Below are 17,600 nucleotides of genomic sequence, written 5' to 3'. Positions count from 1 at the left end.
AAACTACCTCGTAGTATGAGGTCTATATATAATTAATATTTACGCTAATGTAGTATACCATGTCGTCTTTCACTTTCTAAGAGTAACCTAATCAATATTGAACTAAGCGTTTGTTTTGCCAATTGAGGGTCAAATTCGTGACAGAAGTGAAAATATAGTAGTAGGCAAGGAGTGAGAAAGTTTAGCTGGCCCAATCTAGTTTAGAGCAATTATTTAGGACAAAGTTATCAGTTTGATCTACTCATCTTAGCCCAAGATAAAATGGACAAAACCACCTTGCCCATAAGGCACATTCGCATTAGTTAAGAGTTAAAGTCTGCTTGTAATCTCGTAGGAGTATATATCTTTCACTAATTATTCTCAAGTATAGTAATTACCTTAATTTTCCGGAAACGATCCCATTCAAAGGGATGTCAGTGTTGTTTTTGCGTAATAAGGCAAATCATGGTATTTACTAATACTAATCATACTAGTTTCTCATGGATGAAATTTATTGGTTTTTTGAACGGTTCGTGTATTTTAAACGAGTCCGACCTTCAGAGCCGTAGGAAATCATTAGTTTTTTCTTTTTCTTTCTTAACTAAACCCCTACCGCAGCTGTCAGTTTGGACCATGTTGGTGGGAATCGGAAGTTCTCTGATTGGGAAACCACAGAGGAAAAAAAAAGGAGTAATTTACCACAGTTTTGAAGGTTTGATTCGTCTGTTTATGTTACAACCTTATTTATTTCCTTATACATTGCTCTAGAGTAAGTTAAGTGTAGGCCCAGGGGCGGTAAAGCCACTGGCTGGGTAAAGGCCCAGAATCTTAGGTTAGAATAAGTAAGGCTAGGTTTGATTTGGTCTAAATGAATCTGACCTTCGAAACTGTTATGTATACTGTCTCTTGTGTTCTGTGTTTCCCCACCCAATAATTCCCGGTTGCCAACAGAGTGGACCGAGACTAATGGTTGGGTTGAAGAGTAATCTAATAAAGCAATTATTTCTGTTGGTTTTGAATGGCAGATTCATTCAAAACATTAAAAAAAATCATAGAAAATCATAAAATTTACTGTCAAAGGGAAACAGGTGTAGTAGTAAAAAATTACCATAGTTATATCTTGTTCCAATCTGTATACAAATGTAAGAGTAAAATAGCCCAGTTTTCTAAACTAAACATGCAGTCATGTACCCTTCAGGGGACTCGGTAATTTAGAACCCTTGTAAATTATTTATGAATTCAAAGTACGATGTACCAATTAATTAAGAGAAACTAGGATATTAAAATTAAATTGGCCATTATTGGTTTTATTACAATAAAAATAAAATCTACAAGAAAAACTGATAAAACTGGATGCTAAGAAAGTTTACATGTAAATGTTGATATAAAATAAAATATATGAAATGACAAAGAATTACTTAACGAATGATTTCTTGGAGATTTTCACTGCTTTACGGCACACATTAAGGTAACACAAAGGGAAATGTGAAAATATCTTGCAGGGCAAATCAAATGATTAAACTGTATCTACAATAAATTGTACTGTATCTACAGTAAATGCAAGCCTTCTCCAAAAAATAATATTCACCTATACAACACTTGTGAATACTGTAACAAGTGCTACATTGAATAATTGATTTATGGTATATACATCCTCTACAAATAAAATTGAAAATAAATAAAAAGTCGAATGTTTGAGAGTACCTATAATTCCTACTTGTCCCACAGACAGATTTAAAACAATTGAATGACAACATGGGGCTGTGTCCCAAGCATTTGATTAACTCCAATGGCCCGGGAAACAATGTTTTTTTTAAATCTGAAGCAGAAAACAAACGATAGCTTACTGTTGATGGGCAGGAATATTGCACATTTCAATTGAAGCACTAAGATCAAGCTGAGAAACATTACACATTGTTAAAGTAATTTGCATTATCTGTAGTAGTATACAAGCCTTTGTCTTTTAAATAATAGCAAACTGGAAAGTCGCTGAAACTTGGTAGCGAGGTGATTGACTGGTCATAAGCAGGTGAATGAGGCAAAGCCACACTTGCCTGCAGTCATTGCCTTCGGCATCATAGACTATTGAGGTGGTGAGGTGGGACTTGATAAAAAGCTAAAGTTTATAAACTACTGAGGAATAATGCAAATTTGTGGTTTGTTCCTATGAGAATGCAAACTATCGCCTTTTATGTATACAAGCTATTCTTAAGGTGGCAGGATGGTCCCTCAGCTAACTGGTAGGATGAATCTCTACCCAGAAATGCCTGCTTCTGGTCACAATTGTGAGCAGAGGAGTCATGACCCCTGTAACGTTGTATACAATCTGGCTTAAGGAAGCAAGACTGATAGTGCCCTGATCCGATGTGAGATGTATCTGAACTCTCGCTCTAGAAAAACTTGAAGAACCAAGTGCTGCCCTAAATTTAGAGTAGCACAGATCAGAAGGCAGCTAGTATCTCAGTCAGTCATAAATTGATGGGTTCAGATAACAACTTTACCACTCATTTACCTACCTTGTTTAAAAGACTGAGTAGAAGGGGTAACCTTACTGGCCAAGTTTAAAAACAGGATGTTGGATTGTAAAGTGTGTGTATTGTGGCCCTTCCAGTACATATTCAACCTGACTGATGCCTTGCAGAGGAAGGAAAAGGAAGAGACAGCCAATCACTCGCCCATTTAGTCTCAAGCTTTGTGCCATCTGAGTACCTTAGAGAAGATTCTTTTTTGTCCTAGAAAGACTTGCATGAACTCGCTGTTGCAAGCACAAGCCTTGGGATCATATTATTATACAGTGGGAGTTCTGGGCAAACCAGGCACCACCTAAAGGTTTGCATGGCCACATGCATACAGATTGACACAATACCCTGCTGCATCTTACTGTGGCAGCTTATTGAGTATTAACTTCTTCTGCACATGCACAATAAGGAGAAGCAAGAAGGTAGTCCTAAGCAAAAAAATACACAGACGATATGTCAGAGCTGGAAGCAGTGCTAGAGGAGAAAGGTCTAAACAGTACTCAATACTGCAGGAGTGTTCCCAAAGATAAAACAATTGCTACAGGAGTCTCAACAGCACTGAGTTCCTTAACAGAAAGCACCGAAAGACATGTCTCTCGGAATGCCAAGCAAGTCTGTCAGCAACCCAACAAAGCTGCTGATATGAGGGAGTGATAGTGGGGCGAGTTGTCTGGCATGTAGCCTAAAACATTTGACATGGTCAAATCTGAAGTAATCTCTTCAAAAACACAGACAAACATCTTTTGGCCTCCTGCTGCTGCTGCTGAAGCTCTCCACAACAAGAGACACCACCCAGCACAATCCTAGCAACAATACAGAAGAACAGTATTTACAGCACCACCAAGGACACAAAGTGTCCATACATACACCCACTTACATCCTTCACATAATTTTTTTGCTGAAATTCATGTTGAACAAAACACACAAATACGATACTTATAGTAATTAAAAACAAGGAAAGAAGTTTCAACCTGATGGTCTGTCAGAGCACAGAAAGACATCTTATCCCATCTGACCCCAAAAGAAAAAGTATTTGATGAAAGCAGGTATGTGGGGTTGGGGAGGGGGTAGCCACTCATCCACCTACCACCAGTTAACTACCTTGTTACCAAGTCTCAAGAACTGATTCCACCTTGTGCTGAGGAATACTTTCGCATAAAAGGTGATGGTTTGTGTTACCCTAGGAGCAAAAGGAAAATTTCAGCAGTGTACTTAACCCATTATGCCCACCAAGGAGTGAGGCTAGAGGAAAACTATTCTGTTCCTGCTATGGGGGTCATGTGTAGCCCACCATAGATGGTAAGGTCTTAGTGCTCCCTCTCCTTCAGGTACAATGCTGTTTTGGCTTTAAATTTTCCCTCTCTTTCAAATTTTGTAACCTTAACTTGCTCATTTTCATTTTTTTGTAACTTTAACTTGCTCATTTTCATTTCATCTTTCGTAATAAAAACAATGGGCAAGGTGTAACTCAAGATATCTAATAAACTAAGTAATTTATGATAATAATACACTATACATAACTATGTCATTTAACCATAGCAACAAGTGAAATTCTTATAGGTTTGGTCAGTAGGGAGGGATCTTTTAAACATGAAAAATTGGAGCTTACTAATATACCTTTAATTAATAATAATAATGGGTATTAGACCCCATTTTCAACATGTGGTGTTGAAGGTGATAGCAGCATCAGCGTCATTTGGCATGTATAGTGTTTTCTCTATTTTTTCGATAATTGATTTTTCTAGGTTGCTGCATTCTGCAAGTAACACCAATGTTTGTAATACTTGGAGAGGAAAGCAGCTTGGAAAACTGAACAGTTTTATTTCCGTTGAATACAATACATCAGTTACAGAATACGATGGTAACTGAAATCGGGAGTTCATCTTTCATACTCTGTAACTGATAATATAGTGTATTCATCAGAAAGTTTATTTCCAAGTTTATTTTCCAATTTTGTAACATGCTCTCCTCTTCAGGTATGACAAACATCGGCATTATGCTGTAGAATGCAGTAACCTACAAAAATCAATAATAATAATAAAAAATACTCATAGCATAACCCACAGTTATGTATATTTACACGTATTTAAAGATAAATCCGTACAGATTTATCTTTAAATATATGTATACATATAATTGGGGATTTGTTCTCCAATAATATAATAAAAATAATCTACAACAGGAAGTCATTGCTACACTGACTTGAAGCCTGACCCAGTTTTATGACTCTGAAATCATGTTTTCAATTAAAATTCCTACCCTAATGACATGCAAAGAAATTAAGTAGTATGGCGTCAGTGACATACTTTCTTCATTGAGTACAGAACCTTCTTTTATGGGAATAATATTCACAAATAGAAAAAGTAATGCTTTGCTTAGTTACAAATGTACAAGCTATACTGTAGTTAGAATGATCACATTTAGCTTCAACTTATTTTAGTTGATAGCAACATAAGTCAATGAGACTCACAAGACTGGTTAAAAGAAGCAAACGCATACAAGACTTAGGGATTACAGTAAGTCTACCAATATTCAGGATACCAAGAAGAGATTAAGAAAAACAACTCGCCTAACTACGGCTTTGAGAACCAAAATAACATTCTTTGTGAATGAGGCATTGGCACAACAAGGGTAGTTCTTGTGACATGCCTGATGGCAGTATAGAAAATAGGCTTGGTTGCCTTACTTAAAACTATAAGAACTGTATAACTAATATACAGTAGTAAATAAAATAACAACACCAGCTGTCATAGCGCTATTTTACATGCTTTAGCTGATTCACCATGTATTCCACAGAATGTGCCACTTTCAGATAAAAAAAAAATCACTTGGAATTAAAAAAATTGATTGCACGTTCTTCCACCAATAGATCACAACAGTAAAGATTTCAGTAGCTGACATGTTAAGTTAATCAGTGAACCACAATTATACATACATATATATTTTTCAATCCATTTAACCTTGACTTCTTTGCAAACTGCTCTGATTAATAAAACTTTTCTGTACATTCAACTATTCTAATCGTACAACCAAACCTCTTCGGTATATACTTCATTTGTCACTGTTTGAGCACCAATTTCCACGTATTTCTTTAGCATTGTGAAGTGTCTTAGCACAAAAGCAATGTTTCTCTTCATGTCTCTGGTGCTATGATTTTTGTCATTTTAATATCCTCAACTTACTCTCCAAATTTGTCATATTTACTTACTGTGCAGGTATTTAAAAATATTTATCACTGAAATTAACATAGGCAACAATGTTAATATAAAATGTATATCAGAAATGGTTAGATATGCTTATACAATAATCCTATCTACAAGTCTTTTCTTACATTGATTTGCTAATCCAACAACTGGGAGATGGCTGCTTTTAACATATAGTTCAAAATGTAACAAAAATATTTAACAAACTAATGAAACCAGATATGTAAAGCAAATTTTGATCAAAGTGAGGCACGAAAATGAGGTTTGTTTGAAGTTCAACAGCTGAAAAAACTTTTGTTCACTTTTGCTATTAGCAGTATTAGTACTTTTTTAGTCATTATTTTTGTCCACTATGCAAGATATGGGATAGGATGCCTGAGTTTTTATTAAATTACATATATAAGGTATGAGAACTTATAGTTGCAATGTGGGAAAAGTAGTTTTATTCCCCCCATAAATTGTTTGTAAGAGACAGCCAGTGAAAATATAATGAACATGCTATATGTTGCCAAATTATAAAACATGATTATGCATCAAAGCAACTTAGGAACTATCTAGACATATAGCAGTAGTAGCAGAGCAAAAATCACTAAAATAAATATGGTGGCATCTATTAATACAGCTTGATTGAGCCCATTTTTTGATATGCCTATAATTACAGAGTAAAAACAAGAGATTTACTAATGGGACAACCATGAAACGTTAATGTTTAGTAATAATAAACTTTACATAAAATTTAATGAAAAACATACATATTAAATACAGTAACCGTTATATTTACACAAGTAATGTACAGCTTTACCAGAATAAAACAAAACACCTTATGTAATTGGATGCAAAACAAAAGCAGCACATTTCAATCAGAAACAGAAGTTACTCTCTCTTAAAAATATATGCACAACTAACAGAATAACACAATCATAATTAGTACTTACTTGCTTCTTATGATAAGACAGTATTAATAAAGAAATGCACAAAAAATTTGTGTAATTCAGTATTACAGGTATGTATTTACAACACTGTCCACACATCATAATCATTTATTGAAATCACTTGCACACTCAGTATCAAAATATATCCTACCTATGAGCATTATCTTTGACATAAACAGGTATAACCTCAAGTAATTCAGGGATTTAAGACAAATTTCCCAATCTTTTTTTATCTTAATGCTACTAAATACATACAAGGTTCCCTTTCACAGTGTTGCACTAATAAATACTAATATATGAGTCAAATTCAAGTAGTATATAATACAGACCTAGCTAAGAAACTATCTCTATTAGTTGGAATTCCAACTCTTGGCACAGCTTCATTGCTTTCTGCCTTTTACTTTTCATTTATTCCCTTTGGTTTCTTCCAACTTAATGGTAATTCTCTTAAATTTGCCTTCCCCTTATTTGAAAGTTAATCCTTGTGTGAAACAGTGGTAGTCTAGAAATCAGACTTGTGGTCTCAGATTACTATATAAAAGAACAACTTGGAAGAATGATATAAATCCATACAGACACCAATGAATAAACAGATTTTACAGACACAGCACTCATGTGGGTAGCTCCCTACATGTGAAAATAGCTTAATCAGACCACAGAGCTAAAAATCTTGTTTCTTATGGTGGTGGCCTCTTTCCCAGATAGCTATGTATGCATTTACCTGTCTGGGATGGATCTTCAAAATCCCAAATGAGTAATTAGAAAAACATTTTGCTTCATCCACACAGGCATATGTAAACATTTGCCTTAAGCCCATCTTAGTTGCTTCTATTTAGAATATTTTTTCTCAACTGACTAATATTGTAAGCAGTATTGCAAATAAAAATTTTAAAAACCTGTTTAATCATTTTTAATTTACACAAAAAAAAAATATTATGGCAGATATAGCTTTTGTACTATATTTTCAGGACTGACTAAAGTTAAAATAGCATATTATGCAGCGTAGTGTATATATGTAGTACTAATCTTCTTTAATATACAGTATTATTTTTGTGCAGCAGTGTTTTTCTATTATTGTTGGAGACCTCTTCTGTGAGCTATTATTTACATTTCAGAATGGTGAGGAATATACGTATCCCCATCAAGCTTTAAAAGCAATCAATCACCTTACCATCAATTTCTGATAAACATAACCCAGTCACACAGCAGGGCATGAAATTACAATACGTACGCTATTAGCACATGTATTATTTTTAAAAATTTACCTGTTTTTACCAATCCTGAATACAGGACAGTATAATTTTGATATATGTAACATCTACCTCTTGCCTTCATAGGGAAAATATGTATTAAAACTCACAATATGTATTCTGGTAAAGTTGCATTACCAAAATATTAACCCTCTGCAAACTGGGGTGATACTGTATCTTTTACTAAAATGAAATAATTTTACTTCAGATCTGTCCATACATTGTTAGTTTGAATGTTAATTCTGCTTCCAGTAGTGCCTGACAGGGCTCTGTACTCTCGGCTACAACTCTCCTCTCTTTATTAATGATCTTTCCAACCATGTCTTTTTGCCAAAACACTTTCCAGCACTTAATCCCAATATATATTCTTCTTCACCTCCCAACAATCCTAGGTTAATCACACATCAAATTACTAATATCAAATTGCCTCTACTTTGTCCATTAGTTCTGACTATGTCCATTAGTTCTGGTCTTGGCAACATATCTATAAATGGATCCAGTAAATTGTTGTAGATACAGGACTCCAAAACAATACATATCCATATCTTGTATTCTATCATTCAGCTTTTTCTATATTCTGGGTGTTTTTTTTACGCTTGGTTTGACAGAAAGGGTAATTAATCCTCTAGGTGTTCAAGTTACTCCATCCTTTTTTTTTTTCCCTTTATGGTCAAGGGTCCTACTGGCTTTAGTTTTCTGTAAAAGAAAACTATTGAGATGGTTTTTTGTCTGTCTGTCTGCCCTCAGCTCTTAAAAACTACCAAGGCTAGAGGGCTGCAAATTAGTATGACATACCAAATTGCTGCAGAAATTTTCGTGGGCTGCAGCCGAGAGTTTCATCGGCCATGGCTGAGAGTTTCATACCATTATACGCTATACAGAAAATTCTATTGCATCAAAGAGACTAAGAAACATTTTTACTTGTTTTTTACTGCATCCATTAGGCAAGAGCTAGATAAGGGTTGGACTGCCCATTCCAAGAGTCTTTGTATTTAAAAAAAAATGTGTAATAAATTCCTATGAAATATACTGTAATGTACAAAATAAAGGATCACCAACCAATTATGGTTATAATAACAGTGCTGCACAGGTACTTCAGATTTATGGTAAAAACACATGCCTAACTCATAACTCGCACCAATAATATTTTAACAACAAACTATAAGGTACCTACACTGCAAACCCACAGCCATGTTATTTATAATTAGTATCAAGTAATATGATAAAGACAGCAGTGTATGATTAAGCATGCAACACAATATACATTTCAATAACCCACACTTAAAACATCTGTTGGCACCAAGTTCACAATCTAATAATGTCATCCACTAATTCAGTTATTGTAACTGAATTCTGTTTCTGTACCTGAAGTAATACATTTCACCAAGTTATCAGGGGTTATATGAACTTCAAAAGTTATCCCTGTTTCAGAAACAATTTTTACTAGAAATTTTCAATCAATCAGTAACAATCAATGATCTTCAGTTTACATGAGACATTTTCCCATTCATTATTCTTCATATTTACCCTGCTTCTACTGATGTCATTCAAATCTTAGGAACTCCAAAAAATATTAACATAAGCATCTACACATTCAACAAGAAACAGAACCATTTTAGTCACATTTCAGTATATACTTAACAAATTCCTATGCCATACATAATTCCAGAAGAGTGGAAATAAATTTTGCAAACACCCAGATACAATACTGAAATATCACTGCTTCAGTTTACTTTATGATAAATATGCAAGATTGCATCACAGAAATTGTAAACTATTTCAAAAGGAGGAAATCATCCATTACAGACATTGTTTACTTTTGATGGAACAAACCTCTTAGCTGTACTTTACATTAGTATTTATTAAATATGAACCAAGACTATTCTACATTGTCATAACTTAAAACTTATTTTAGAATGACACCTGTAACATTACAAAAATAACTTGTAGTATCACAATAAGCATTTTCAGAAGATATTACCTTCCAATTACATTGCACTCTCTACATAGTACTTTTTGACAAACTTTAACATAAGATCTAACCTGATATTTTCAGAATTCTGTTCACCATGACTAACTGATCAAACTTGATGAAATGGGTAAAATGAAAAAAACAATATCAGAAGTATACTGTACATGCAACAACTAGGAACTCAGGCTATATATGTTACTTCAAATAGGGTCTTGTATTTGGGTTTACAATATTTGGTCCATGTTATGAGGTAGAACTTGGCACTACAAACTTTTTGGTATTGGGGGGAAATGAAAAACTCATACTCAAGACAGAACAAATCCATCCTGAACAGTTAAAACAATCATTGCAGGCCAAGTTCTCTAAAAAGAAACCATTTTTACTGTACATTTCAATGATGTTCAGCTTACATGAGGCATTTTCCCATTCATTATACATCAGATTTACTTCTACTGATGTTATTAAGTGCACAAAGACACAGCAAATTCTCAACAACTAAAACAACACAATATTTGCAGGCCATTTTCTCTTGTAAAAGGACATGAGTGACAAATTCTCTTTACATAGGAGGGGATCACTGGCACTTCAACTATGAAAAGCACTGGTTGTTTCAAGTAAAAACCACATTGTGTGAAAACTTTTCCCCACATTTTTCTATCATGGATGTTTATATATAGTATGTTCCTCCTTAGATTTCTGGTAAACAATTTTCTTACCTTTAGTAAACACAATTTGACATATACGAATGAGAATTACAATGTTCTTTTCGAGACAACACTTGTTCTTAGTTTTGTAACTAATGACTTATTATTAGAAATTTTCAAAAGTACTGTGCATATCCCCATTCAATATTGCCATGTGTACTTGGTGAGAATGAAAAATTATATGCTGCACCTTTGAAAGAATGCTTTCCATATATCATACAATAACAGCTTCCATGGCTTCTTGTCTGAATGAATTACTGTGTGATTTACTGGTCTACATTCCTGAAAGAACAATTATCTAAATTCAATGTAGAACAATTGCTCCCTATCTTCTTGATTTCTTAGGTGACTTGTAAGTACACTACTCATAACAAAATATTTTTAAGATAATCTCCCAAATCATGGGCAGGAGAGCAGGTCCAAACGTAACACTATTCACTCTGTAATTTTCATTTGCTTTAGACTTTTTTCTGAGAATCTTTCCCCACATTCAATTTGCATGAATTCTATCAGAATATAAAAAATAAATTTTCTTGCTATTTTCTACACAGCTTCTCAAGTCTGTGACCTCAAGGCTTCTTCTGCATGAGCTTTCATATGAACAGTATGCTTATATTTTTGAGTAAATGATTTTCCACATTCACTGCAAAGGTACGGCCTTTCTCCTGTGTGAATTCTTATGTGAAGTGTGAGTTTACTCTTTTCAGAAAATGCTTTTCCACACAATGTACAGGCATATGGCTTCTCGCCTGTATGAATTCTCATATGTGCATTAAGATGACCTCTTGTAGAAAATTTTCCTCCACATTCACTGCATAGGAATGGCTTCTCTCCTGTATGAACCCTCATGTGAGTGCTCAAATGATCTTTCTTATAAAAGGCTCTCCCACATTCTGTGCAAGAGAATGGCTTTTCTCCAGTATGAATTTTCATGTGAACTTTAAGATGATCTCTTGTACCAAAAGCTCTTCCACACTCTGGGCAAGGGAATGGTCTCTCTCCTGTATGTGTCCTTATGTGGTTGCTAAGATGATCCTTCTTATAAAATCCTCTTCCACATTCTATGCAGACGAACGTCTTTTCCCCCGTATGAATTTTCCGGTGAGCATTGAGCTGACCTCTTTTCCAGAATCCACTTCCACATTCAGGGCAGATGTAAGGTCTCTTTCCAGTATGAGTTCGCATGTGAATTGTGAACTCATATTTCAGGGTAAAGACTTTTCTACACACATTGCAGGTTAAAGAATTGCTTTCTGTGTGAACTTTCATGTGCGCTGCAAACTGACCTATTTCTGAAAAAGCCTCTCCACACACATTGCAAGTTAATGGGTTGCTGTCTGTATGACCTTTAATGTGGTCTGCAAAAGGACCAAACGCTGAAAAGGATTTTTCACAAACTGTGCACCTAAACTCAGAGTCTTCAGAACCCATTGTTTCAGGGGTATTGAGACAAACATCCTCAGACACACTTTCCTCTGGGGAAGAAAAGCTCACTTGACAAATGTCTGTTGGTGAATTAACATCTCCTTCCAGCATAACTTCTTTTCTACAATTTTCATCACTGTCTGAAAAGTCTCTCTCACTTTCTACGGAATCAATTTTGCTCGGACATTTTTTGTCATCTTCTTCAGCACTAAACGTTTCTAGCTCTGTCTTTATTACAATAGACGGTTCTACAAACACAAAGCAATCATTGGCAGCTGAACTTTGATCACCAAACAAGTCATTTTTTTCCTGCTTAATCAAAGAAGGTGACAATGGGCATTTCCCTTCTTCCTTCACAGGGAGTTCAGGATTAAGTTTTGATTCCATCTTTGCCTCCTGTCTTCAGACACTTTAGCCTCCCTAAAAATTTCCACTCACAATGAAAGTGGGAAATTAGCTTATAATCTACATTTCCTTCATGAAATCACCATTTTCAGAAGATTTTCAAGTAATACACTGGCCTTACCTCATGAAACCCCTTCATATCTTTCTTGCATGAGTGAACCATCTTTGCAAATCTTCAACTCATGAATTCATTCTTTTTCAAAATTCAAAGATACAAGAAAAGCAGCTTCTCTTCATAAATCTTCACAGCACTCACAAATGCTTCAAATGAACTTTCTAACATTTAAGTCAAAACCATGGAAGTAAGTTTACAATTAAGAATCTTATAAAAAATATAATTACAACTGACAGACCCTGTGGTCATACAATCTTCAAAGCTGTATACTATACATATTCCATGTTCATGGTTGAGTAAATTACCTTAAATTCTTTATCATTCATTTCAGTCTTTTAATATAAAACACAAACTGCCTTTTTCATTATTTAAATGACTATCAAGGGACTCGGGAGCAAATTAAAATCACAGTACATTAAAATTTTAAATATAGTACGTATACAGAATTAACATTTCAGATGTAAAGTAATTTTATACTTCTCTTTTTCTTACTGCTGATATCATTGCTTCAAATTCTGTAAGACTAATGTAGAACTCACTGGTACTCGTCTTCTGATCCAATTGTTGATGGTACTTGATGTAAAAAACGATTCTAATGTTTGATTTATCCTGAAATTAAGAATACAAAAAACAAATGAAAAAAGATACCTGAAAAACTATCAGCCAGTCTACAGAAATTATGAATAAAAATATATAAATGTTTCAGGATATTTAACTTTTCAAAACAAAATAAATGTTTTCATATAAACCAGTTACAGTTACTACTACTACTACTTATTATTATATTATTATTATTAATTTTTTCTTGTCTATCACAGTCCTCAAATTTGACTGGAGCCTGTGCAAAAAACACCAGCTACCTTGCAGTAATAAGTGGTACAAGTACCAACCTGAAGGAGTGGTAGAAAACGATCAGGCAAAGATGCTCTGGGACTATGGTATCAGAACAGATTGGGTGATACGTGCAAATAGACCAAACGTCAGTGACGTTGATTGACAAAATCAAGAAGAAAGTATCACTCATTGATGTCGCAATACCATGGGACACCAGAGTTGAAGAGAAAGAAAGGGAAAAAATGGATAAGTATCAAGACCTGAAAATAGAAATAAAAAGGATATGGGATATGCCAGTGGAAATTGTACCTATTATTATTATTATCATTACATATTATTATTATTGTTCTTGAACCTTTGAATCTCTGTAACAAGGTATACATATGTATTGAGAATTAAAAGCCACAGTAGTGTTAAAAATATTTATGTACAGGATTAAAAATGACTAGGAGAGACTTGCGGATACTGCTCCGTATCCTTGTCACTTTTAACCCTGTACATAACTATTTTCAACACTACTTGCAATTCAAGCTAAGAATAAGATGTTTGTTTGAAAGAAGTAACAGAAGATAATAGGAAATACACACAAAGAAGAGTAAAGCACTGCAGCTCCTAATTGAACTTCTGGGGTTCCAATTGCACAGCATCATCGAGGAGACTGCTCCACAGTCCATTGGTGTGAGGACTAAAGGACCTCTGGAACTGAGGAGTTTGACAGCAGGCACATTTACTGCATATTGATATCTGTTAAAATACAACTTAGGAAATATGACAAACAAGAGACCATACATCAATGGTCCAAGTCTATGTAATAATCATACAACCCCAAAACAAACAAAACCAGAAAAAGAGAAAGGGGAGAGGAGGCAGTTAGCCAGTAATACTGTATATACTAGGGTTGATCCCCAGGTCCCAAAAACGTGAAAGTCAGTACTACAGTATTTGTGCCATCTGATCCCATGAGCTGTGATAAACTGCAGGGTCTGAAAGCATAAATTATCATTGTGTAGGTACGTAATGAGTTTGTACTGCAGATCAAATTCTTTACAAAACTTCATTTGTTTCCAACAAACCAAATTCCTAATGTAAATTCAAGGTTCAAGAACTGAAATTCCACCTTCTCATAAAACTTTGTCCACGGCAGTTCCCTAACAGTATGCTAAAACAGGAAGAACAGGAGATCTGGGTATGAATCCCTTTGAGGCCAATTAAGAGATCAATATCAAAGTAAGTTCATAGGACGATAACTTCTGAGCAAAGATACTAGAAAGATAAGAAAAGACTACTACACCCCAACAGGGTGGTAGTGCCATCAGTGCACCTCATGTGGTCCACTGTATGCATTACTTAAGGTTCTTTGCAGCGTCCATTCAGCCCCTGGCTACAACCCCTTTTCATTCCTTTCACTGTACCTCCATTGATATTCTTCCTTATATCTATCTTTATTCTTCCTTATATCTATCTTTCCACCCTCTCCTATCAATTGTTGCGTGGTGCAACTGTGAGGTTTTCCTCCTTTTACAACTTTCTAACCTTTCTACTCGCAGTTTCCCTTTCAGAGCTGAATGGCCTTATAGGTCCCAGTGCTTGGCCTTCAGCCTAAATTCAATCTCACAAGACTGCTACACATGTAGACCTAAAAGGAGGGATCAGCATGTCCTCAGTGTAGTTAATTATATAGTAATACATCACAGAGCTTGCACATCTGTTCTTGTAGTAACCAACAATCCAACAAAAACACATCTTACTGTCTCCAGAGCAGCCCATGTTTGTTTGTTTGTATGGTACTTTTACATTGCATGGAACCAGTGGTTATTCAGCAACGGGACCAATGGCTTAAAGTGACATCCAAACCACGTTGAGTGTGTATTTCTATCACCAGAATTACATATCTCTCACCCCTAAACGGAATGCCCAAGAATCGAACTCGCGGCCACCGAGGTGGCACGCCAACACCATAACGACCACGCCACTGAGGCACTAGAGCAGCCCGTGGGTCTGGATTGGGCAGGCAAAAGATGAGGAGCTTCCTTTTGAGCTGGATGGTGAACAAGTACAGTAAGCCAGTTAAAGATTGAGATCAGTAAAAAGGTTACACGTGTTAAGAAAAGTTAAAGTACGTAGTAGTTTCAGTTATCCACCAGGCTATTGCATTAGCATGTATTTTTTTACATCTAGGTTATATCTTTCAAACAATGCCAAAAAAACACAGGATGATGTTTTAGTAATGTATGTACAAACTAAGATCTACAAATACAGTATGGTTGCTAGCTGCTTAGTGTAAGGTGTACTTGACGATTGTTCAGTAATACTGATCTTAATGTGCAGTTTTTAATTTGCATCTCATTTCATCCCAGGAAAGAAAGAATGATTGGATGTACTACATAGTAAGCGGTCATACAGCATCGTACTTCATCCCATGTGATATTTTTCTTAATTTCAGGTAAGAGGATTGAGCGGAAAGCAATGTCCCAGCATGGTACAAGGAATTGGATGAGGCTGTTTCAGTGTGCTATCGTCAACAGCCTTCAGCTAATGTGATGCTTTATAGGACCTAACTGAAGATGGCAATTGAGAAGTTAGGCTAAGTAAGGTACTAGGACCTGGCATCCTCAATTATTTTAGGTTAGGTTGGGTACTAGGGTAAAAAACCGCACGGTACAGGGGTGGACCATGTACGATCAATGTGTACAACCCCAAAAAAAGTACATTATAACGCGTCCTGACATCGGAGATGGGCATCAGACGCGACTTGTTGTTGGTGAGAAACGGAGCTAAAGACCTCTACTCCGGTGTCAGGACGCGTTACAATGTACTTTTCTTGGGGTTGTACACATTGATCGTACATGGTCCACCCCTGTACCATGCGGTTTTTTACCCTATTACATTACTGTATAGCCTTGTCTTTCACCCCTTTTCATTCCTTGCCCAAACCAAAAACACATGTTACTGATGGGGGAAGTAGAGGACCTACCCCATTAGGTTATCATTTGATACCCTAATGGTAAAAATGAATATAAAATTCATAAAAATCAGATAAAAACAGTTACCCCATTCTAGAATGGATATAGCCTAGGTACTAGGTAGACTTTGATCAAAGTTACCATTTATGTAGGTTAGCAAATATAGGTATTCCTAAATAGGCTAGATCAAAGTAGGCTAGTACTACCTAAGTAGACAAATTTCCATTTTACTATTAAATGATACTACCTTAGTTATGCTAATAGAGCCTATTATTGCTGTTATTTTTCATTGAGGCTAGGCTAAGGAGGGATATGTGACAGTACTTGTGGTACCTAGTAGAATATCGTAGGCCTGGCCTTTTGATTTGTTGACTACTTGCCTAGTAATTTGTACAAGCTAGTTACTACCTAGGTACCTAGTGTTGCTACTTTTGTTATCATTCTGTAGTAGGTACCTAAGCATTTATGTTGAACCGATGTAGATTAACCGACTAGCCATCTCCAAGTTTAGAGAGAACCATTGGTCAGCTATTGGTTAGGAGAAGCTGCCAACTTATCAAAAATTGACCAAGTACAGATACCAACTTACCGAAAATATTGGGTCACCTTACCCGATAAGGGTACCTTGCAATTGATGTTCCCTGATGGTTTACTACGTAAAGATAAAGGTCCTTATAACTTTGCTATTTATTTCCAAACTAATCAAGCTCACAGGACTGGGCGATTGATGTTCTCCATAAATAAATATAATGCCTGTCCACTGTCAAGGCCTCCTTCACTTTCAAGATTCGAAGCCAAAAAAATAAGCCTAACGCTTTCCAATCAAGGGCGATGTTCTCGACACTGCAGTCCTATTATTTCCCTCGAGTTCTTAATAGAATGTATTAGTCTCTCATTATATATAACTAAATCGAAAAGTTTGCGTAACTATTCTAATCTTATCACATTTGAATATGACAAATATGACAGCTTACGATGTTGTGATTTAATTGCTGTAGACAATACCACAGGTAAGCTTTGAGTGATTGTAGCTCTACCTTTCCTCAGGTTATGTTAAGTTAGCGACTTTGGAATAGGACTGCACCCCTTCTTCTTCTTCTTCTTCTCCACCCTTTCCAGTTAAATATGCACACGTACGGATCTCATTGTTATCTTTTCTTGAGATCAGTGCCATCTTCATTTTAGATAAGTGTATGCACTAATGAAAAATATGTATATTTTTGAAATTGAAATCAGTGAAATTTTTTTAACATAACTGACTGAGCCTAGAGAAAATTTTGTTCTTATAAACTCATGTAG

The 17,600-nt window shown here is 35.4% G+C and overlaps 1 protein-coding gene across 2 annotated transcripts; it reads right to left on the bottom strand.

Annotated features, from left to right (window-relative positions):
* Window positions 1-1,270: 1,270 nt before the first annotated feature.
* On the bottom strand, window positions 1,271-17,388 carry LOC135205408 (zinc finger protein OZF-like). 2 transcript variants are annotated; one of them, XM_064235935.1, is made up of 2 exons: window positions 17,276-17,388; window positions 1,271-13,113 (listed from the first exon to the last, which is right to left on the bottom strand). In XM_064235935.1, the coding sequence occupies exon 2, from the start codon at window positions 12,369-12,371 to the stop codon at window positions 11,115-11,117; it is 1,257 nt and encodes a 418-aa protein (XP_064092005.1). In that variant the 5' UTR covers window positions 12,372-13,113; window positions 17,276-17,388; the 3' UTR covers window positions 1,271-11,114. The 2 variants fall into 2 exon arrangements, with proteins under 2 accessions (XP_064092005.1, XP_064092004.1); XM_064235934.1 differs by lacking the exon at window positions 17,276-17,388 and adding an exon at window positions 16,891-17,264.
* Between the last annotated feature and the right edge of the window lie 212 nt (window positions 17,389-17,600).

Source organism: Macrobrachium nipponense, chromosome 24, assembly GCF_015104395.2.
Source record: "Macrobrachium nipponense isolate FS-2020 chromosome 24, ASM1510439v2, whole genome shotgun sequence".
Lineage (NCBI taxonomy): Eukaryota > Metazoa > Arthropoda > Malacostraca > Decapoda > Palaemonidae > Macrobrachium > Macrobrachium nipponense.
This window is presented reverse-complemented; position numbering and strand designations above follow the sequence as displayed.

Excerpts from the sequence above, each read along its gene's own strand:
- LOC135205408 (XM_064235935.1), bottom strand. The coding sequence starts at position 12,371 with ATGGAATCAAAACTTAATCCTGAACTCCCTGTGAAGGAAGAAGGGAAA.